This window comes from Pempheris klunzingeri, chromosome 18 (assembly GCF_042242105.1).
Source record: "Pempheris klunzingeri isolate RE-2024b chromosome 18, fPemKlu1.hap1, whole genome shotgun sequence".
NCBI classification, from domain to species: Eukaryota; Metazoa; Chordata; class Actinopteri; order Acropomatiformes; family Pempheridae; genus Pempheris; species Pempheris klunzingeri.
The window spans coordinates 8,398,533-8,418,602 of record NC_092029.1 but is presented as its reverse complement, the minus strand read 5'-3'; the positions used below and the strand labels follow the sequence as shown (position 1 = coordinate 8,418,602).

At 40.6% G+C, this 20,070-nt stretch overlaps 1 protein-coding gene across 1 annotated transcript; it reads left to right on the top strand.

Moving 5' to 3' along the window:
* The first annotated feature begins 1,624 nt into the window (after window positions 1–1,624).
* ehd3 (EH-domain containing 3) lies at window positions 1,625–16,428 on the top strand. The gene is made up of 8 exons (XM_070849483.1): window positions 1,625–2,164; window positions 5,301–5,477; window positions 6,198–6,295; window positions 11,066–11,207; window positions 11,298–11,397; window positions 11,784–11,954; window positions 13,371–13,535; window positions 13,634–16,428. The coding sequence occupies exons 1-8, from the start codon at window positions 1,938–1,940 to the stop codon at window positions 14,159–14,161; spliced, it is 1,608 nt and encodes a 535-aa protein (XP_070705584.1). The 5' UTR covers window positions 1,625–1,937; the 3' UTR covers window positions 14,162–16,428.
* The last annotated feature ends 3,642 nt before the right edge of the window (window positions 16,429–20,070 follow it).

The window sequence follows — 20,070 nt, the reverse complement described above, 5'->3', positions numbered from 1 at the left end:
TAACACTGAACTACAGCGTAGACACTAGTTATGTATGAAGGCAATACCACAATGAAAATATTTTATCACTTTATTACACGTTAAAGTCATCTACATTGAAAATCTGACTTAAGTAAAAGTTAACTTGTACACTCACAGTCTACTTATCAAAAGTAAAGCTACTTGTTATGCAGAAAAATGACTCCTGTATATAAGTATATGTAAGTTTAAGTGACATTTTACTGCTGTAGCAGATTTAGGTTAAGTTAATGCTGCCTATACTTACATACTGTTGGGTGGTTAATCCATACGTATAATATTTATTAAGTCATGTTTTGTATGTAAAACCAGAAACTGGTAAATATGTGGAAGAAAAGCTTTATTGAGTCATGGCCTGGTGCAAATGTCCAACAGAGGTTTTTGTTAGTATGCACTCATATTTTACATGTTAAGTATTTTTTGTACTTAAGTGTTTCTTCAATGCTGGACTCTCCATGATAAAAAAATAAAAATAAAAGACAAAAACTGATGACTACGGCTGTCAAATGTAGTAAGGCTAGAGTAAAGAGAACAATAGTTGCTCCTGTTGTTAAATTTAGTAAATTTCAAGTTTAAAAGTTGCACAAAATAGGAATACTCATCAAAAGAAATACAAGTAAATGTAAGCTTAGCTAGTTTCCATCAGTGACCAGGGACAAAAGTAAAGTATATTAACTTAATAAGAGGGATAAAGCTGAAAATGTGTTTACCTTTAGGTGGCGCGCTGCTCTCCAACAGCGGCTCCACCGTCTCTCCTCGGCCGTCATGGCGTCGACCTGCCCGGCTTCAGCTCCGCATCACTGGGCGGGACCGCGGAGGGACGGGCCGCCAGCCGTTGGGCACTTCCGCCGGGCTCGGGTTTCCTTCGACTCGGCATTTAAATCGAGCCGCAGGACATCAGCTGCTGCTACACTCAGCGCCGGGCAGTGGCAGAAAATAACCCGTAGAGCTAGCAAACAGAGCCGGTCGTGTTTTTGACGGGAAAAGGGGGAAGGAGATAAGCGTCGGCCCGGAGGAGGTTTGGGGCCGTTTGGTGAGGAGGAGAAGCGGGAGCCGGTGAACAATAACGGCGGCAGCTCCCTGACAGCAGCTCGGTGCATCATTTTCGGGATTTCCTCCGCCAGCTCCTGGACGGAAAAGTGAACAGCGGTAACGTGATGTTGTGCATGAGCAGCAGGATTTAGGCTTTCCCCCGCTGTGTTTGTGCGCTGAAATAGATTGGTAAACAAAAATAAAGTCATTGAATGCAGCGCGTTGTTTTTTGTTTGGCCCAGGAGCGTGAAGTGGCCTGAGGGGACCGATGGACCTGAGGGGACCGATGGACTCCATGATTAGACTGCAGGGTCAGGTTTAAATTCACATTAAAACGTACAGTAATTAAATTTTTATGCTTTTAGCTGATAGACAGAATTTTAGTATTCTTAGTCTCAGTTTATCATTAATAACCCATCAGTCAGCACCCATTTAGAGGAGCAGGACAGACTGACTTTAACTATTATTCTATATATATGTTTTCCCAAAATACTTTTTGCTCAGATATTTTAAATTTTTTTTGAGAATATTTCCAGTTAAATATAACCTGGAAAAAACAGCATTATAGATTATTTTTAATGTGTGTATCGCTAACCATTTTTGTTTAGATTTGTTGGACAACCATAATTTATTTGTTTTTTCTATTAGGTTAGATCTTCATTTTTTAGCTCTTTGAGTTTTAATTTGGAGCTGCTCTTGTTTATGTGAGGAAATCGCTCTCTTAAGCTTGACCTTAAGATAAGAATCTAACCCCCCCAAGGACATCACAAATTTGTAGATCGTCAGGACAGTCAGTCAAGAGCATAATAAGCTGACACAAGTGTCCAGCTTTGATCAGTCACACCTATCGGAGACTTTACTAGTTAAACAGCAAGAGAGCAGCGATCATGTTCAGCTGGCTTGGAACCGACGACAGGAGGAAGAAGGAGCCGGAAGTCTTTCAGACCGTCAGTGATGGACTTAAGAAGCTCTACAAAACCAAACTCCTGCCGCTGGAGGAGAGCTACAAGTTCCACGAGTTCCACTCTCCGGCTCTGGAGGATGCAGACTTTGACAACAAGCCCATGGTCTTACTGGTGGGACAGTACTCCACTGGCAAGACGAGCTTCATACGGTGAGAGAAAGAAAAACAGCACATACACACATATGAAGAGTTTCAAATAGAAAGGAGAATCACACACAGAAACACATGAGGCAGATGCCACCGGGAAGATGCTGACACACCCAGAATTACTTCATCCTCTCACTCAAGAGAAGCACTGAGCCAAACACACTTGGCACAAAATCCAGTTGCAATGGGACAGAAAAGAATCCAAAAAACATAAAGATCAATATGAAAAGGAGAAGAATAACAAAAAGATCAGCCATCACACACACAGAAACACTCACAGCCTTACTGCCAGGAGCCACACCTCTGCAGGCTTTACTGAATCCCTTAAAAAGTTTATATGATGGCCAACATAACACACACACACACACACACACACACACACACACACACACACACACACACACACACAAACTTAGCACATATGGAGGCAGCACTGCCTGACAAGTGTGTGTATGTCATTTAAAGTCAATGTGGAGAAGGATGCCGAATACATGCCGAACTTTACATACATTCAGATTTGTGTCTAATTACTCTTTTGTCACAGTAACGTCGTTACAATTAAAATAATGTTGTATATTCAGGGGTCTGTCAGAGCTTATGACCTGGAGTATCTCTGGTATTGGTATGTGTGTGTGACAGCGGGAGATATTAGCAACTGGGTGTTGGACCTCTTTTGAACTACAGGGCAACTACTAACGACTTGCCCCCCCCCCCCCCCCCCCCACACACACACACACACACACACACACACACACACACACACACACACACACACACACACACACACACACACACACACACACACACACACACACACACACACACACACACACACACACACACACTTGCTTGCAGAGCATACCAGGTCATTAGTGGAGTGAGCCTTTGAAAGCCAGAGAGAGGATGCTGTTAGCGACTTCCTGCTTTAAGACAGGACAGTGCTGACATCCCAGATCTCTCTTCTTCCTCTTCTGACATCCCGCTCTTGCTCTCTCTCTCTCACTCTTTCTTTTTTTTTCACTCTTTCACAACACCCACCGGTCAGCAGCCTGGCCCCATGCCTCCGACACTGTACAGTAACAGTAAGATGCAGAATGTACAAACTGCTGAGTAACCCTCGGTCAGAGCTGCTGCACTCGCAGCATCGCTTTCATTTCATGCTGCAGGGGCTCAGACTGTGGATGTGGGAGCAGTGCAGGTCTTTTTCAAAACGGTACAAGGAAAAGTCCCGATAATGATGTTCATTTACACCATATTTAACTTGATTTGAATTAGAAAAGTCATCAGATGTAAAAATATCTGTTTGGCAGCTAAGATGGATGCAGAGATGGTGGAGGGTGATGCAGTCTCTCTTCTTTGGCTGTTGTTCAGAGGTCAGAAATCTGATCCTGTCTTCATTTTAGTGCTGATAATTATTGATTTTCCAGTTTTGTCCCAAATTTTTCCTTTCTGAGCTATTCAAAGAGCAAATTGTCACCAGAGTGCAAGTTTCCCTCAAACTGACACCTGACTGGTATGATGTGAGCTGGTTTGTGTCTATGAATTGCTCACACACACACACACACACACACAGAGCGCAGTTTGTATATGATATCAAACTTACAACCTGCTAGATGCACATGGTCGAGCATATGCATTGCACAACCTTCCCACAGATGGGAGGACTCACACTACACAGACACGTGTGCAGAGAGATGGCTCTACCAGGCACTGCTGGCTCCTCTGACAAGGTGTGTGTGTGTGTGTGTGTGTGTGGGGAGGATGTATAAGGGACTCGTCCTTACATCTGGTAGCAGTTAAAATTCATACACATCCCGCACTCACACTTGAAATTTATGGCCTGTTTAGCTGTAAATCTTTTGCCTAAATCTCTTTTTTACGGCCTGCCCTCACATTGTTGGGATAGTGAAACTCAACAGAAACACACTAATCTTCCTTTGTAGCATGCGTGGTGTCTCCTCCTTTCACGCCTTAAACATATGAGTTGTAAGTCAGCTGTGTTGCCATTGCAGCAGTTACAGATGAGGTCCATCAGTTGTGCGTTGAAGCTGACATATTTGATTCTTCTTGACAGCACCAATAGAGCTCAACCAAACTCTTCCACAGGTTTGTCTTCTAAGTCCAGACTGAATGTTCTCTCCGTGGTCAGGACTTCAAGAATGCCTCATTTAGAAACTCCTAAACTAGTTTTGACATGTGTTTAGGGTCGTTGTCCTTTAGGAACACTTAATTCACTCCAAGATTTACAGCTGTGGCTCATGGTTGCACTGAAGAATGTTGATTTAATCGTTCTCCTCCATTATTATGTCCACTTTGTGCAATTTCAGCTGCACGTGAGTCCCAGAGTGTCGTGCTGTCATCGCTACTGCAGACAGTGGTCACCAAGCTCATTGGGGTTGAATAACTCACAACCTCCCCTACAAACAGATTTTTGGTCATTTAACTCAATTTTTGGAAAAATACCTCCATTTAAGTCTCAATTAACCATAAGAATCTCACTCAGAAAGCGTTGTCTTCCTCCACCAGGTTAGCAACAATCCTAAATCATACTTAATGCTGCAGCAGCAGTGGCTCCTTTCGTCCAGCCTGTTATAAGGCAAAATTCCCCCAATCTTTGCTCCAGCAGCTTCTAATTCAAGGCAGACCTGTTTTCTGTATTTTTGAGTTTCTATTTACCATCCAGACCAATTTCCTTTCAGCGTAATCGCTTTAAAAAGGCCTTGCAGCACTTGTTTCAAATGAGAGGCTGCAGATGTACCACACATCTGCCTACAGCTGACCGTTGGGATTCAGTCAGCTCATAGGAGTGATACAACTGATATGAGGCCTTTACAAATCCCTCAAGCAGTTTTTGGAAGTAGTAGGAATATATATGCATTCTCTGTTATGAATTCTCAATACATTTACAGCAACAAATACTGATGTAATACTTGTGATGTGGCCTTAAAGTATGCTAGTTGCACAACACCCTCTACGCTATTGTTCATTGTCTAAGGTAACATCATCATTATGACAGGATTATTCCAGTCATAGAAGCATTCATGTATGGTTGATTTATTCTTACAGGGCATATAGTTGATCAAAAACATCTGATCTCTTGCCTTATTTTGTTTAACGCTATGTCATATCTCACCTACAGCTACCTGTTGGAGCAGGACTTTCCTGGGATGCGGATCGGCCCCGAACCCACCACAGATTCCTTCATCGCGGTGATGCACGGCGAAACAGAGGGAGTCATCCCCGGCAATGCTTTGGTGGTTGACCCCAAGAAGCCCTTCAGAAAGCTGAATGCATTTGGAAATGCATTCCTCAACAGGTAAACGCGCACACACTTACACACTTAGACAAAGTGGTGGATGAAATGCACTGATTGCAGACACCGTCGGATAACTTTGGGGGTGTGTGTGCTGAAAATACAAAGTGGCGCACCAAGGTGAAGCATGTGAACGTAGAGGGGAAAGAGTGGGGAAGAAAGAGGGAGTGAAAGCACTAGTGAGAATCCACACCACAGCTCTACATTCCTGTGTGATTGAATTTCCCTCTGCTCACTGGTCAGGCTTTTCTCTTTTAATGGCTGTCTGTGTTAGAGAGAGAAAGCGAAAGAGGGAGAGAGAGAGAGAGACAGCCAGTCATCTTTGCAGAGTCATCCTTGTGGAAAAGGAAAAGTGCCAAAAAGTCTTTACTCTTGCTCTTGTGGTAGTGTCCTTGCTGTGAGGGCCCACCACTGCTGAAAGGAGACAGAAGAAACGCTGGCTGTCAGTGGGGATAAGAGGGGTTCACAGTGAGGACGACTGCTAACCTGTTAGTATTTATACAGCTGGAGATGGAGAGGGAGAGGGAGAGGGAGAGGGAGAGGGAGAGGGAGAGGGAGAGGGAGAGGGAGAGGAGAAGAGAGGAAGAGGGTCTGATGTTGGACAGTGTTTGTTGTTAAAAGGTTTTACACTTCTGTCCAGTTTCTTTTAACTCTCCTATTCTGTCCTTGTTTGTGTGTGTGTGTGTTTGTGTGTCTATGTGTGTGTATTTTTACACATTCTAGGTTTGTGTGTGCCCAGCTGCCTAACCCAGTGCTGGAAAGCATCAGTGTGATTGACACACCAGGGATTCTGTCAGGAGAGAAACAGAGAATTAGTCGAGGTGAGAAACACACTCGTGACGCTCACACTTTTATCCTCTTCTGTTTATGTTAGTGTGCGTGTGTGTGTGTGCCTGTGTGTGTGTGTTTGTGCCTGTGTGTGTTTGTGCCTGTGTGTGTTTGTGCCTGTGTGTGTTTATGAGTCAGTGTTCGTTCACTGGACCCATTCAGCTGCAGCCCTCTAGTCCCACTGAACTCTGAACTACAATGTCAGCATTTCCTTTGGATGTGTGTGTTTATTTTAGCTTTTAGCTATCAGGAGGATTATGCTTCATTCATTTCAAAGAACAGGAAGCAGCGACATAAAGATGAGCTTTCAATGTGCTCTCTCGCACACACACGCATGCACACAGCATACTCAGTATTTAAAAACATGAAACACACAGTGTTCATTTGGCTTCTTCATGCATTAAGCTGTTATGGTCAACAAATAGAGCTGCATATTTAAGAGGGCTTGCAGTTTAGTCAAAGTAGTTAAATATGCTTCAGCTTTGGCTCGGAAAGAAAGTTCAGTATTACAGTAACAACCTTCATACTGTGGTAGTACCGCCATATGTAACAACCATTTCTGAACAGAAACAGAAAATGCATTCCAGAGAGCCATAAAACCAGATTTTCCTTTGTTTACACGTCATTCTTTAGTGAGTTTTATAGTGGTGAGACTACAACGTACTTAACATAGTGGCTGTGCTGATGAAAACAAGACACAAAATGTTAGCATGTTAACCCTAACTCCCCAGCATCACTGGGGACGTGATGCATTAATCATGTTAATGTTGGTAACCAAGACACGAATTTTATGAAATGATGGTAAAAAAAGATGCCAGTAGATGTGCATTTATTGCACTAAGAGAGGGAATACAGATGTTTTATAACTTATATTTATAATTATTGCCTATATTTATTTATACTATATGTTCTTTTACGTCTGGGAATTTCCTGTAAATGAAGATTTGAAAAATATAATAAGCAGGCACATGGCCATTTCATTTGGTAATAGCATTTCCTTTTGATTCATCACATCTATTTACACAAAATCTCATGTATGTCAATTGCATGTTGCTGCTTGTTTATCCATCTGTTGCTTTTCCCTTGACGCACAGCTCATGGGAATTTCCTCAAACTGAACGTTGTTTGCGAGTAAAACGCCCTTTCAGTCCACAATCGAATGACAAAAGGATCAAATAAAGCTACGTGATTCTTAATTATTCTTCCTGTCAGTAACAGTGGACCGATCCCAGCCGTGGTGTTGAACTGAATGCAGAGTGAAGAGAAGTTTAGGTGTGAAAGGTTTCCTCCCAGCTTTCTTACAGTTTGATATGTGGCTGGCATTCCCAAAGCTAAATGCTGGCATTGCCATACCGACCACTAACGTTAACAAAAGAGCTCAGCTAATTAAAGGCCGCTATAATTTAGTCTTTCCACACAGTCACTCACTGCCTCTTTATCCATCCATGTTTGAATTCCTTTCTTTGTTTTTCTCCCTCTGTCCATTATCTCTTTTTTGTTTGTTCTTTATTAAAACAACCAGTGTTAATGTTGCTCTGTTATATGTTTAATGTGTTAACGTTACACTGTTTAATGTTTTCTTATGCAGAGTAAGGCCCACATGGATTCTTCCTGTTGTATCAAAACTCTGTTGACATTTGTAATACTGACTGTCATCACAGTACATTTACAGTAGCATCAGTTTCACAGAGATTAGTTGTGGGCATGATATGCACACACCTACATCACCACTGCCATTTTTCATGATAATGTAATGATTTCCTAATGATGTGATAATGTTATTTTTCCACATTTGTCTTCTATCCCCCTCCCCCGCTTTAGGCAGTGTTTCCCCTGTGTCTCCAAAAAGTTGTGCAGGGACTATATTATGAAATTCAGAGTGCTGATGTGATAAAATATATGAGTAAACGTGAGGTTTCAAAGGCAAAATAAGAACAAGAAGCATGTTGTGGTCATTGAGTTCAGCACATTACTTCATAACAGGGTTGGGTCTGGATTAATGTTTGTCACGAGAAGGTTGATCTCTGCAGCTTTTCTGTTGAGGGACGAGAGAGAGAGAGTGAGTGCTCTGTTAGGCCCAGCAGAATTTCAGATTTTGTTTACAATCGGAAGTAATTTAATTGAAACAGATGCACATCGGCTCTGCTCTACTTTCTGTTTCTCCAAGTGTCCACTGAACATGTTGTCAAACCAAACCCTGCTGACCCGACTATTGTCTGTTAGGTATAAAAAAATTCAGGCTAACCTCTACTGAGTCGGCACAGCTGTGTTGTCTCTGGGGACCGTGTGTGTGTTTTTGTGTGTGTGTGTGTGTGTGTTCATTTTCATTTTTTTTAATTCACCTCCACCCATTTGTTTATTGACTGTCACATATAAGTTGCATATCTGTATGTTGTGTGTCTCATTCTTTGCTTATTACTTTTCTTTCACTATGTTTTATCATTATCTGAATTTATTTGTGTGTCTGTGTCTGTCTGTGTCTGTGTCTGTGCCTGTGTCTGTGCGTCCAGATGAGGAGTTGTCAGGCTATAGCTGCCTACATAGATGTCCTTATGGAGGTATTGTAGATAATAAACCTGGGCATCAACCAGCTGCACAAAGGCTAATTAAAGCGATACTTTGAAGAATTTATGGACCGTTAAATGCTCTTCACCAGAGTCTTGTCACATGGTTTGGAGGAAAACAGCCTTGGGTTTACTGGGTATTTTAGTCAGATTAATTACATGGACAAACAGCAAAAGTGTCTGCTTCCTGCAGGTTTTTGCAGAGCAAAACATTAAATTTTACTTACATTAAATTACTTTCCAAATGCCGTGAAGTTTAGATTCATTAACCCCAGAGGGAAAGAACTAATGGATGTATTTTAATAACATTTTTTTTGGATAAAGGTGTTTTCCAGAGGAGGAATCCTTTCGGCCATGAACGTTTTTCTGCCACCATCACCAAAATCTATATAATTTGTAAACCAGAATAATGTGATGGACCAACTGAAAAGAATATTCTTAGTATGTTCATGCTCCCCATAATATGAGTCCTCCCCAGTTTTGTTACCCCATTAATCCAGTGCCATCCCAGGCCAAAATATTAGTTACATTAGTTATTAGTTACATGAAACTGATGTATCTCGACATAAACTTATTGTTGGTATTCTAGACCCCTGCAAAAATAAACGTTAATTGTATATTTGCAGTCCTCTGACTACCACCACTGTAGGACAGACTTATTTTTTGCTCTACAGATGGTAAAATTGTCAGAAACTTGCAGGTTGCACAATGCAATAGTGGAGTTTTACACTTAAAATGTTTTTCTTTCCCCACACCATGTGAAAAGGGCTTTGTGTGAAGAATAATCCACTAAAATTCAAAATGTCAAGGTATCTTTTGCTATCTTAACTCTCCATAGCAGCAGCAGCAGCAGCAGTGTGCCCTCTGTCTCTTCTCAGCTGTGCTCATACAGAACAGAAAGACACAGCTAAAACCAATTTCTTGCTAAACTTTGCTCGCATCCCAGTGATGAATGATTGGATATTCATTCATTTGTTGTGAAAGATCACATGGTTTTTATAATGTTTGGTAAAGGAGCTTTACCATTAACATTTCACATTAGAGAAGTTTTGTTTAACAAATAACCCTTGTTGAAATCATTCACCTTGAAAATGAACTATTCCTCTACTGCGAGGAACAGCAGTGTAGCTGTAGTAGCAAAAGCAGCAGTTCAGTGAGGATGTAAAACGCTATGTCTGTATAGTGGAGTTGACCCCCTGTAAGCATGGAAGGTAGACCAGTGTGAGCTGGACTGAGGTAAATTCAAAGCGATAATACTATATGCAAGACTTGTAGATTATAAATGATAAGATTACTTTGTAATCTGAAGTGAGAAAAAAGCTCAAACACAGCTGTTCACAAAATCCATGTAAATGAAACTCAGTGTATTAACATAAAGCTGCCACCTACTACCAACTGTCCTGTAAACTCAGCTGTAACAGGTTCACCACTCACTCTACATCTCGTATGCGTCCTTCAGTGTTGGTTGGAAATTTCAGCTCACTAATCCTTCGTTCTGTCCTTTGTTCTTTGTTCTTATCTCATTTACTGTGGAATTTCTCCAGGTAAGAGTCAGTTTCGTCCTTGAGTGAGAAAGTCAAAGGAGGCAGTGATGTACTACTGCTGACAGACCTAATAGTGGAGTTTTTTACTCATGCATTATCAAGGAATTTATGGAGGCATTAACCCATTCATTCACTCACCCATGATTACATTACAAAGTCCATGATTACATAGCACCTCTATAGCAAATAAGACAATAAGTGCGGCAGTAAAATACCAATGTTTTACAGTCCACATGTTTATGCTGTTTTTGCTTTTTTCCCCATCATTATTTAGTTTTAAAACCTTGGCAGCACTGCCTCCATCTGTAAACAGACATTCTTTTCTCTCAGCATGTTGTAATATGGGCGTCCTTCTTATTGCTTCCTCTATGACCGGAGGCCTTTGTAATGGTTTTCTCTTGGGAATATTGCAACATCACAATTGGGGTTAATGGCTGATGGATTATAGATATTGTTGATCATTGTCATTATAGCTCAGCGGATTGACCTGCACTTAAAAGTAGGATGAACTGTTTCAGTAATGTTCACCACGATTTAAACGCCTGTCTTTAGTGCTATTTCTACACAATTAACCATTTATTTTTCTTACATTGTCTTTTTATCGAAACCCTCCTGTCCTACATCTGGAATCTCAATGTCCTCATTCTTGTCTCAGGCTATGACTTTGCGGCTGTCTTGGAGTGGTTTGCAGAGCGAGTGGACAGGATCATATTACTGTTTGATGCCCACAAACTGGACATTTCTGATGAGTTTTCAGAAGTGATAAAAGCCCTGAAGAACCATGAAGACAAGATCAGGTACTGTAGAGCTGCTTCACTTACACACCTATCCAATTCTAGACAAAAGAGACACAAGGGTCACTGTCATGTGTTGTTTTTTTTCTCAAGGGTTGTGCTCAACAAGGCTGACCAGATAGAGACCCAGCAGCTGATGAGAGTGTACGGTGCCCTGATGTGGTCGCTGGGGAAAATAGTCAACACTCCTGAGGTACAGTACACAAGAAATGTAAAAAACCAGTCTGAAGTTGAGGTTGAAAGATCTCCATCATCTTTTCTAATATTTGTTGCCAGAAGATCCAAGTTTGCGCAGAAAGTCAGAGACTGGGTAAAACTGAGATAGGCAGAGTGTGTGGTAATCACCTTGGAAATTACTGAATTGCTTGTGGAAAAGTTTGTTTTTGTTTGAGTTGGTGTCTCATTGTAATCTAAAGGCCCATTAATTGCTCATGTTAGCCAATCAAAGGGGTTGCTCGTTCGTTGCCCTAAATTGCCAAAAATGTAATGCTATTAGCTGGATTGTGCCCTTTATGTGTTCTCTTACGTTATTTTGGTCCCACCCACAGCTGATTTTCTGACCGTCTCCCTCTCCGACAGGTGATCCGTGTCTACATTGGTTCCTTCTGGTCCCACCCTCTGTTGATCCCTGATAACCGGAAGCTGTTTGAAGCTGAGGAGCAAGACTTATTCAAGGACATTCAGTCTTTACCGAGAAACGCAGCACTTAGAAAACTCAACGACCTGATCAAGAGGGCCAGACTAGCGAAGGTAAGGTACAAGTGGAAGACATGGACGTACCCACTCGGCTGTAGTTTACAGGAGCAAGAGGTGATTCATTATGTGGGAATCCATCTGTCCGTAGAATTATTTTCTATAGTGGTGGTTGTAAAAAGGAAAAAAAAAACATTGAACAGAACTCTGGACATGTAAAACCTAAGACGATATGGCTCTAGCCATTATTTGACAGTGGCATGTTAAGATTTTAGCACAGGTGTGAGTGCTTCCTATTGATTCTTCCCATCACTCACTCGCTTTCCCAGCTCCGTCCAGCTGTTAACCTTGACAGAAAAAGCTTGTTGCTTTCACAGACCCAATATAACCAGACAAATGAGGCTATTCTCTTCTGAGTGAATTGTTTCCTGTTTCCTCTCCGGACGGGAAGTCAGGTATGAGAGGCCACCACTGTCAGTGCCTGTTGCAGTTCGAGGAAGCACAGAGGATGTGCCTCACACTCAAACACAGACAGATTTATCAAACTGAGAGTTGAGCGAAGTTTTCCTCTTTGACAGTAGATACGGTGCGTTTGTGTGTGTGTGTGTGCGTTTGTGTGTCCGTGTCCATGTGTGTGTGTGTTATGATGAGCTTCAAGGACACTCAGGGAAACACACATGTGCATATCACCACAGCAACATAACAAATATGGGTTTTCCCATTACTTTTGCCGTGTTTAGTTTGTGTTGAATATTAAAAACAAATGTCAACAAAGGTATTCTGAGAGATTTACTGTATGACTGATCTGGTTAAAGGAGTATTAAGTGTCCCCAGACTCAAGGGTTGCAACAGTCTGCTGCTTATGATGTTGTATTTGAGCCATTTATCAAAAGCTAACATCCAACCAAAAGAAATGAATAATGTGAGAATCATAGCAATGAAGGCTGGATAATGATAAACACAAAGAAAATGCAAGTATTGGCCAACTTTATTTAACAAATTGGCCAACAATTACACATTTTATTTGATTTTCTTTATAACTTCTTCATTGTTGAAGAATTTCTGTTCTTTATTACTTTAGAAGATGTTTAACACAGTTGCATGTTGTGCACAGCTGAGTTTTGATACTAGTTATGGGATTTATTCCACCATATAATTTACTTCTCTATGTAGAGTAAAGCTTTCAGTGGTGGGGTCCGCCATTCTCATGTTGGATGCAAATGGCATGCACGTGATCAAGGCATTCACAGGAAATGTACCAGCATTTTAAACATATTTACTGCAGTTCAAGCAAAGCTACATCGATATATGTAAACAGATACATGTGTACACCACCAGTAAGCACAGCTGTCCCCAAATCAACCAGAACTGAAATCTGAAGGATTATAAATTTAAATACTATAAAGAGGTTGACTTGGTGTCCTAGTAAATTTTCTGTCATGTACATGAGCATCTTTTACCCTCACAATGCAGGTCCATGCATACATCATCAGCTCACTGAAGAAAGAGATGCCCTCTGTGTTTGGGAAGGAGAACAAAAAGAAAGAGCTGATCGCCAGCCTGGGAGATATTTACAAACGCATAGAAAGAGAGCATCAGATATCACCTGGAGATTTTCCTAATCTGAAGAAGATGCAGGTAAAGCAAAAGAATTTAGATATATAGATAGAGGTTTAGATGGGTGAGACCTACAATTGTGATGTGTTGTTTTTTGTTTTCTGGATTATCTCTTCCAGGAGCAACTCCAAGCTCAGGATCTCAACAAATTCCAGCCTCTGAAACCCAAACTCCTGGAGGCAGTGGATGACATGCTGGCCAGTGACATCGCTCGCTTAATGGTCCTGGTCCGCCAAGAAGAAACCCAGCGACCCAACCCAGTTGTAAAGGGCGGTGCATTTGATGGCACTTTGGACGGCCCATTTGGCCACGGGTACGGCGAAGGAGCCGGCGAAGGCATCGACGAGGCAGAGTGGGTCGTTGCGCGTGACAAACCCGCATATGATGAGATTTTCTACACGTTGTCCCCTGTCAACGGCAAGGTGACGGGAGCCAACGCCAAGAAGGAGATGGTGAAGTCAAAACTGCCCAATACAGTGCTGGGAAAGATCTGGAAGCTGGCAGACATCGATAAGGATGGGATGCTTGATGACGAGGAGTTTGCGTTGGCCAATCACCTGATAAAAGTGAAACTGGAGGGACATGAACTACCATCAGACCTGCCTGCACACCTGGTGCCTCCTTCCAAGAGGAAAATACCAGAGTAAATGTAAGAATACACCCCCAAAACCTGTAAGTATACCCACCCTCACCCCCCCTCCACCAAGAAAAAAAAATCCCAATTAAAATAGGAATATTTCTGTAGCATTATAGCAATGAAACTACAAATGAAAAATATTTGAACAAAATCAGACTCCATTTCCAACTTTTGATCCTGCTCTGTTGCTGCCATCCCCACACCTGCAGTCTTTCCTTCCCTTCAAGAGGCAAATATTAGAGCAAAATAGTCTGTTACATTCAAATAAAAATTAAGTTAATGAATGCTTAACGACTGAACGCTACTTTTCTGCAGTGATGAAATGGCTTTTACCAGGGTAGAAAAGCTGAATCTTGATGAGTGCTCCAATTGCAGTCTTAAGCCCAGTGTCCTGTATTTAAGGATGAGATATTGGGAGTTGCTGGGTAGAACAAGTGTTAGAGATCTTAGAACAGCTGACATTGTAATTAGTAAAGAGAAAAAAAACATAAAAGTCTAATAGAAGAAACACTGGAATACAGCAAAATGTGAGTTGATCCAATCTACTGGAAGACGATGGGAGGGATCCTACAATGTGAAGACAAAAAGGAAGAGAGGAAAGAAGATTTTGTTGTGAGGATTATCTTTGGGAGAAGGAAGACTGGGATATGAAATGCAAATAAACAGCTCATCCCCATTAAAACGTGATCTATAACAATAAGTATTATTGCATTATTATCTGTTCTTATCTCAATACAATAAACTCATGTTTGACTGCAGTATTCCATGCAACACTTAAACATTTCACAGGTCTTGTATTTGTCTCCTGGCACCGCTGAGTATTCTGGCTTTTGTTTCATGGTGAAATATTATTATGAACAGCTATAAAGACTTTCAGGCAAGCAGCTTGAGAATTTATACAAATGCATACAAACATGTAGAAGCACACACACAGAAAATCAACACCATACTGGTTACATAAGGTTTATAAGCAGAGAAGAAAGTCTGTAACACCTCCAACTATCAATAAAAAAATAAAATGGCCATCTTTTTTTTTTTTTAATTAAATGTGATATGCAGATTTGTGTGTGTGGAGTTTGTGGCATCACCATCGATCACTGTAGCATCTGGATTGACCTACTGTAATGGGAAACAAGCAGGGGAGAAACCAAGGATGATGAATTTCACGTAGCTCTAAATACTGTTAACATGTCTGGAAAACTGTGACTATAATATGAAACTATGTAAAGGGTATTGTTTGGACACATGAGTGTGCTGACATTCTCAGTATAAATGTATTGTAAGGACTTTGAATGTTGAATGTTCACTGTTCTGTGTGGGCAAATCCTGACTATTGTATGTATGCATATGACCACATGTACCCGTGTCATTATTTGTAACATATATGTATTAAGTCTTAAGCATTTCACAGGCTGCTGGGTAATGAGTATCCCGGTGTGTTTTTAATTGAGAACTAATGAATCAGTCATTGCTCGTCTCCTGGCAGACATCCAATCTAACCTAAACTGGCTTATATTGTGATGATAACAACACAAACTGACACATTTGTGAAATGTTTTTTCGAATTAAAATTTTGCTTTCCATTTCATGTGTTTAACTTGTATACATGTAATAAATGTAATCCCTCTTTACAAGTGATTTACTGTAGCGATATGCCAGTATGTAAGTATGTATGTGTATATATACAACAAGTCACGACCATGTTTGTGGTTTGTTATAAGTGAGAGATATTAATCATAAGATAAAACTAAATTAACAAAATTTGGGTTCACAAAGGAGAAAAGAAAATGTTCATTGATGTGCTTTATGAGTGAGGCAGTATTCTCCCAGATTGAGCTACTGAATTGACTTGAGCTCAAATATTTCCACTTTACGGCCCTCCCCGTGCGTCGCTGTGCTGTTACTGTGAATCTACTGTACATATTAAGACTCTTTGCATTCCATGAACACAGATTGGGGAATCATCTGCATCATCTATGCATCACTAGCTCACATTTCATGAATGAGCCAGGTCAGATCGACAGGAAAAAAATTAAAAAAGGAATTCTTGTTAAATGTGGATACTCTGCAAAACAAAGTCCTTCAGATTCAAACATTGTTTTCATACCCCGATGGATTGCAACATGAAGTCCTGTGTACTGGTGAATACACTAAGTGGAAACACTGGCGTTGCTGTATTTTCTGTTTTAAGATGGTTATGCATTGCAAAATCTGTACTTTACTGCTTTTCTGTCATAAACAACAATCCAAAAGTGTAATAAAAATTCATTTACTCAATTTATATACCAACAGGTATATAATCTCAAGATTTTTATTTTGAGTTTGTCTTTTCTACTCAAATACGATTTTATTCTGTTCGACAAACTACACAATGAGGGAAAGAAAAATTTGATTATATCGTAAGTTATTTTAATGAAATTAGAGTAAATTCAGATCAGAAGCCTAAACAGTCTGTCTGAAATAGTGCAAGTCATGAGATTCACATTAGACAGCTAAACTGGTATTAGTAATGAAGGGAGCAAATATATGTAAAGGATGGATTTAGGTCATGTTTTTCCTCCTAAAAGCCACACATGATTGGTTTAATACTGACTATAAACTGTGTGCATAAAGAGGAGCATAATCATGCATCTCTAAATAAAACTAAAAACAAGCCACAAAAACTATTAGATTTAATAGGAAATCTTTCAGATTTTTGTGTATCAATGAGACAAACTCAAGAGATTCTATGAATCACAAAAACATGTTGTGTTTAGCTCTAACTGATGAAAAATAGGGTGGAAAGTGCTGTGTAGTAAGGAAGAAATATGATCATTTTTCATTCCATTTCTCAAGGGGTTCATTCTTATCATGGATTCAGTTTAGGTAGGTTTTCTATGGATGTTACAGTATTACGTACAGTATGAATGTGTTATGAGGAGCAGATTTCCACATTATTGTCAAGATCACTGACAATGACCGTAACGAGACATGAACTAAAAATGACAATAGTGTGAAATGTTAGCTTGGTATTATCTAGGGACTTGTATATGTTTTTGTGTGTGTGTGTGTGCATGCGTGCGTGGCAGGAAGTCAAAGCATCCCCTCGGACTGTGACTCAAAGACCCCTTAAACATATACACATGCAGGGAAGAAGATGCAGCACTCTCTCTTCTCACACAGGAAGTTCTGTTCTGTCCACCATTTCCTGTCCATCCCACCATGCCCCTGACACACACACACACACACACACACACACACATCCTCCATCATATCTTAAAGTGAATGTTTTCGATGTATGCTGAGCAGTCTTGCAAGAGTCAACTTTAGTTTTTTATTAGTTTTATTTCTCTTAAAGGCCACAGAAAGCAGTCAGGGGTTCAGACATAAGTAACTTTTAGGGATTTAGCAACAAGATAGTCTTTAATTTTTGTCAGATTTTGTACAGGCAGCTATGTTTGGATACATTTGTTATTGTGTATGAGCACTGTTGGACAGTGTTCAGGAACTATCCCTGGATCATAAATCAGACAAAACAAACTGAAATTAAATTAATAATTAGTAAAATAAATAAATAAATAAATAGGACAACTATTTTAAGTGGAGTGTTTTAGTATTTCCTGGAAAATGTAGAAAAATGAGAAGCAACGATGGAGAGAGACCGGAAACAGTCTCAAGAGAAAGAGACAGACAGAGAGAGGGAAAAGAATGTGGAGTCCGAGACAGCTGAAGCACGTTTGTCTCTGCTTTTGGTTGGTATCTTATCTATTCAGGGGGAAACACAGTATATCTTGAACTGGTTTGTCAGTGATAATAAATGTGTGACACTGTCAACAGTGATATATGAACGTGTGTGTGTGTTTGCGTGCAGTGAATGTGTGTGATGGATGTGTGTGTTTGTCTGGAGGAGAGGCGCACATGAGGAAGCTATACATCAGGATTAACCGTATACACCCAGACACACAAGGGAACTGATATCTGAGAACACTGGGTGGGGATGCTGCTCTTAAACACACACCCAAACACGCACATGTTACTAAACACAAGCTAACATCATCCTTCAGCCACAGGTTAAGAAAGATTAAAAAATATATATTAATCTTGACTCAAAGTCCACTTATTCTTGTTTGGAGCTTTCGACTGCACGTCACACTGAAGAGAGTGTTTAGAACATGAAATGTGTTAGAGAAAGCATTGGGAACTATATAAAATATAATTATGTCAGAGATCATTTATTATCAGAGTTACTCATAAAATAATTGATCATATCTGATCAAAGGTGCTGTGTGCAGGATTTCTGGGGATCTATTAACTTGTCAGTAGTGTATAATCACCTGTTTTTGTTGTTTTTTTTGCTCTCTATAGATTACATTGCTCCTCTTCCATGGAGTCTGCCATGTTAGATCGTCATATTTACACAGTATCCCAGAACAGACAAACAAGGGCCTTTCGTGTTTTTACGTTGGAGTAGCAGCTTGAATTTGGTGGCATTAAAGACGAAGACGAAGACAGAAGAGGATTGTCATTATGTGTTGTGAATAATGGAGCATCATGGTTTTGTAATGTTGCACAGTATCGCTAGATGCTACAGAATTCTACACACTGGTTTTGTTAAGTGCTCATTAAAGTTACATGATTCTGTTTCTTTTGATGCATTCATTGGAAATGCTGTACATGATATGCTCACTACACATATCATTACATCCTTTAGTAGAACACAGCTTCTTCATGTGATGTAGAGGCCGGTTGATGCCTAACTAGCACATGCACACTTATACACTTAAAACTTGAATTGTATTGTTTCAATTTATGTTTCTTTTTAAAATGAAAATGGTGTTATGTCTCGCCATGGTTGTTTCCACCTCTGCTGCTCCCTTCCCTGGTGTATATATTGTCTGCGTTCTCCAGCCCTTGGCCAGATCGTCTTGTACCAAACTTTGTGTCGAGTGTTCCAGCATCCTCAGTCAGTGTTAGTGACAGTATCTTATTGTGAAAGTTTTGAGTCTAGTCAGGTGTGTGTCTATTAATAAGTATTTTCTGTGCCGCTGGTTGTAACAATTTGAACTTTGTGCAGTAAAGTCTTGACTTCTGAACCCTTGACTTTAAAGGTCAATGTATAGAGTTTTCCTTTGTTTTTAAATGAAAATTTTTAAATTGCATATGTCTCGATTTTTTTCCGTTCATTTCTAAAGCACGTGCCACTTCTGCAACAGTTATCGTTGTCACTTATTGTCTTTTCAGCTGCCAGCGATGAGCTTCAGCAGCACATTACTGTGGAAAGTTCACACTGTCCCGCCACGTCCATCCCCACTGTGCAGGCACCTCGACCAACAGATACGTGGACATAATCTCTCACCAGCCTTCCATCAGTAAACACTGCCAATTACACGTAGCCAAACCAAGGAGGTTCCTCTGCCGTGCAGGAGTCACCCCGGCTCAAACCAAAGCAGTTGAGTACACTGACACATCCACTTGTGACTCTCTGTGAGTCACAACTCATCGCTGCTTCGATGAGTGTGTGTCTGTGCGCGTGTGCGTGTGCTTGAGGGTGGAGTGGTCACAAGGTCGGCCGAGTGGTGACACCCTACTGTTAATTGGCCCCTGTCTCCGTGGTGACAGAAAGTGTGAGAGCCTGGCATGATAACAAAACAACATACATGGGAGGGTTTTGTCTTATTGCTGAAAGTATTTTATTTAAGCAAAGAGAATAAGATACAAGTGTAAATCAAGTACTAATTACAAAGTACTACCAGAAACTATGAATGATGAGAAATGCACAACTCTGAGTGAAAATGAAAAGCTGTTTGAGATCGGATCCTGGTCCAAACAATCAAAAATAAAGACAAAGAAGGACGTTTCACATGCTGTCTCGACTGGTGTCGGGTCAACTGTCTCTGCCGTCTTTACATCCTGTGACTGAAGGAAACAACCAGTGTGTAA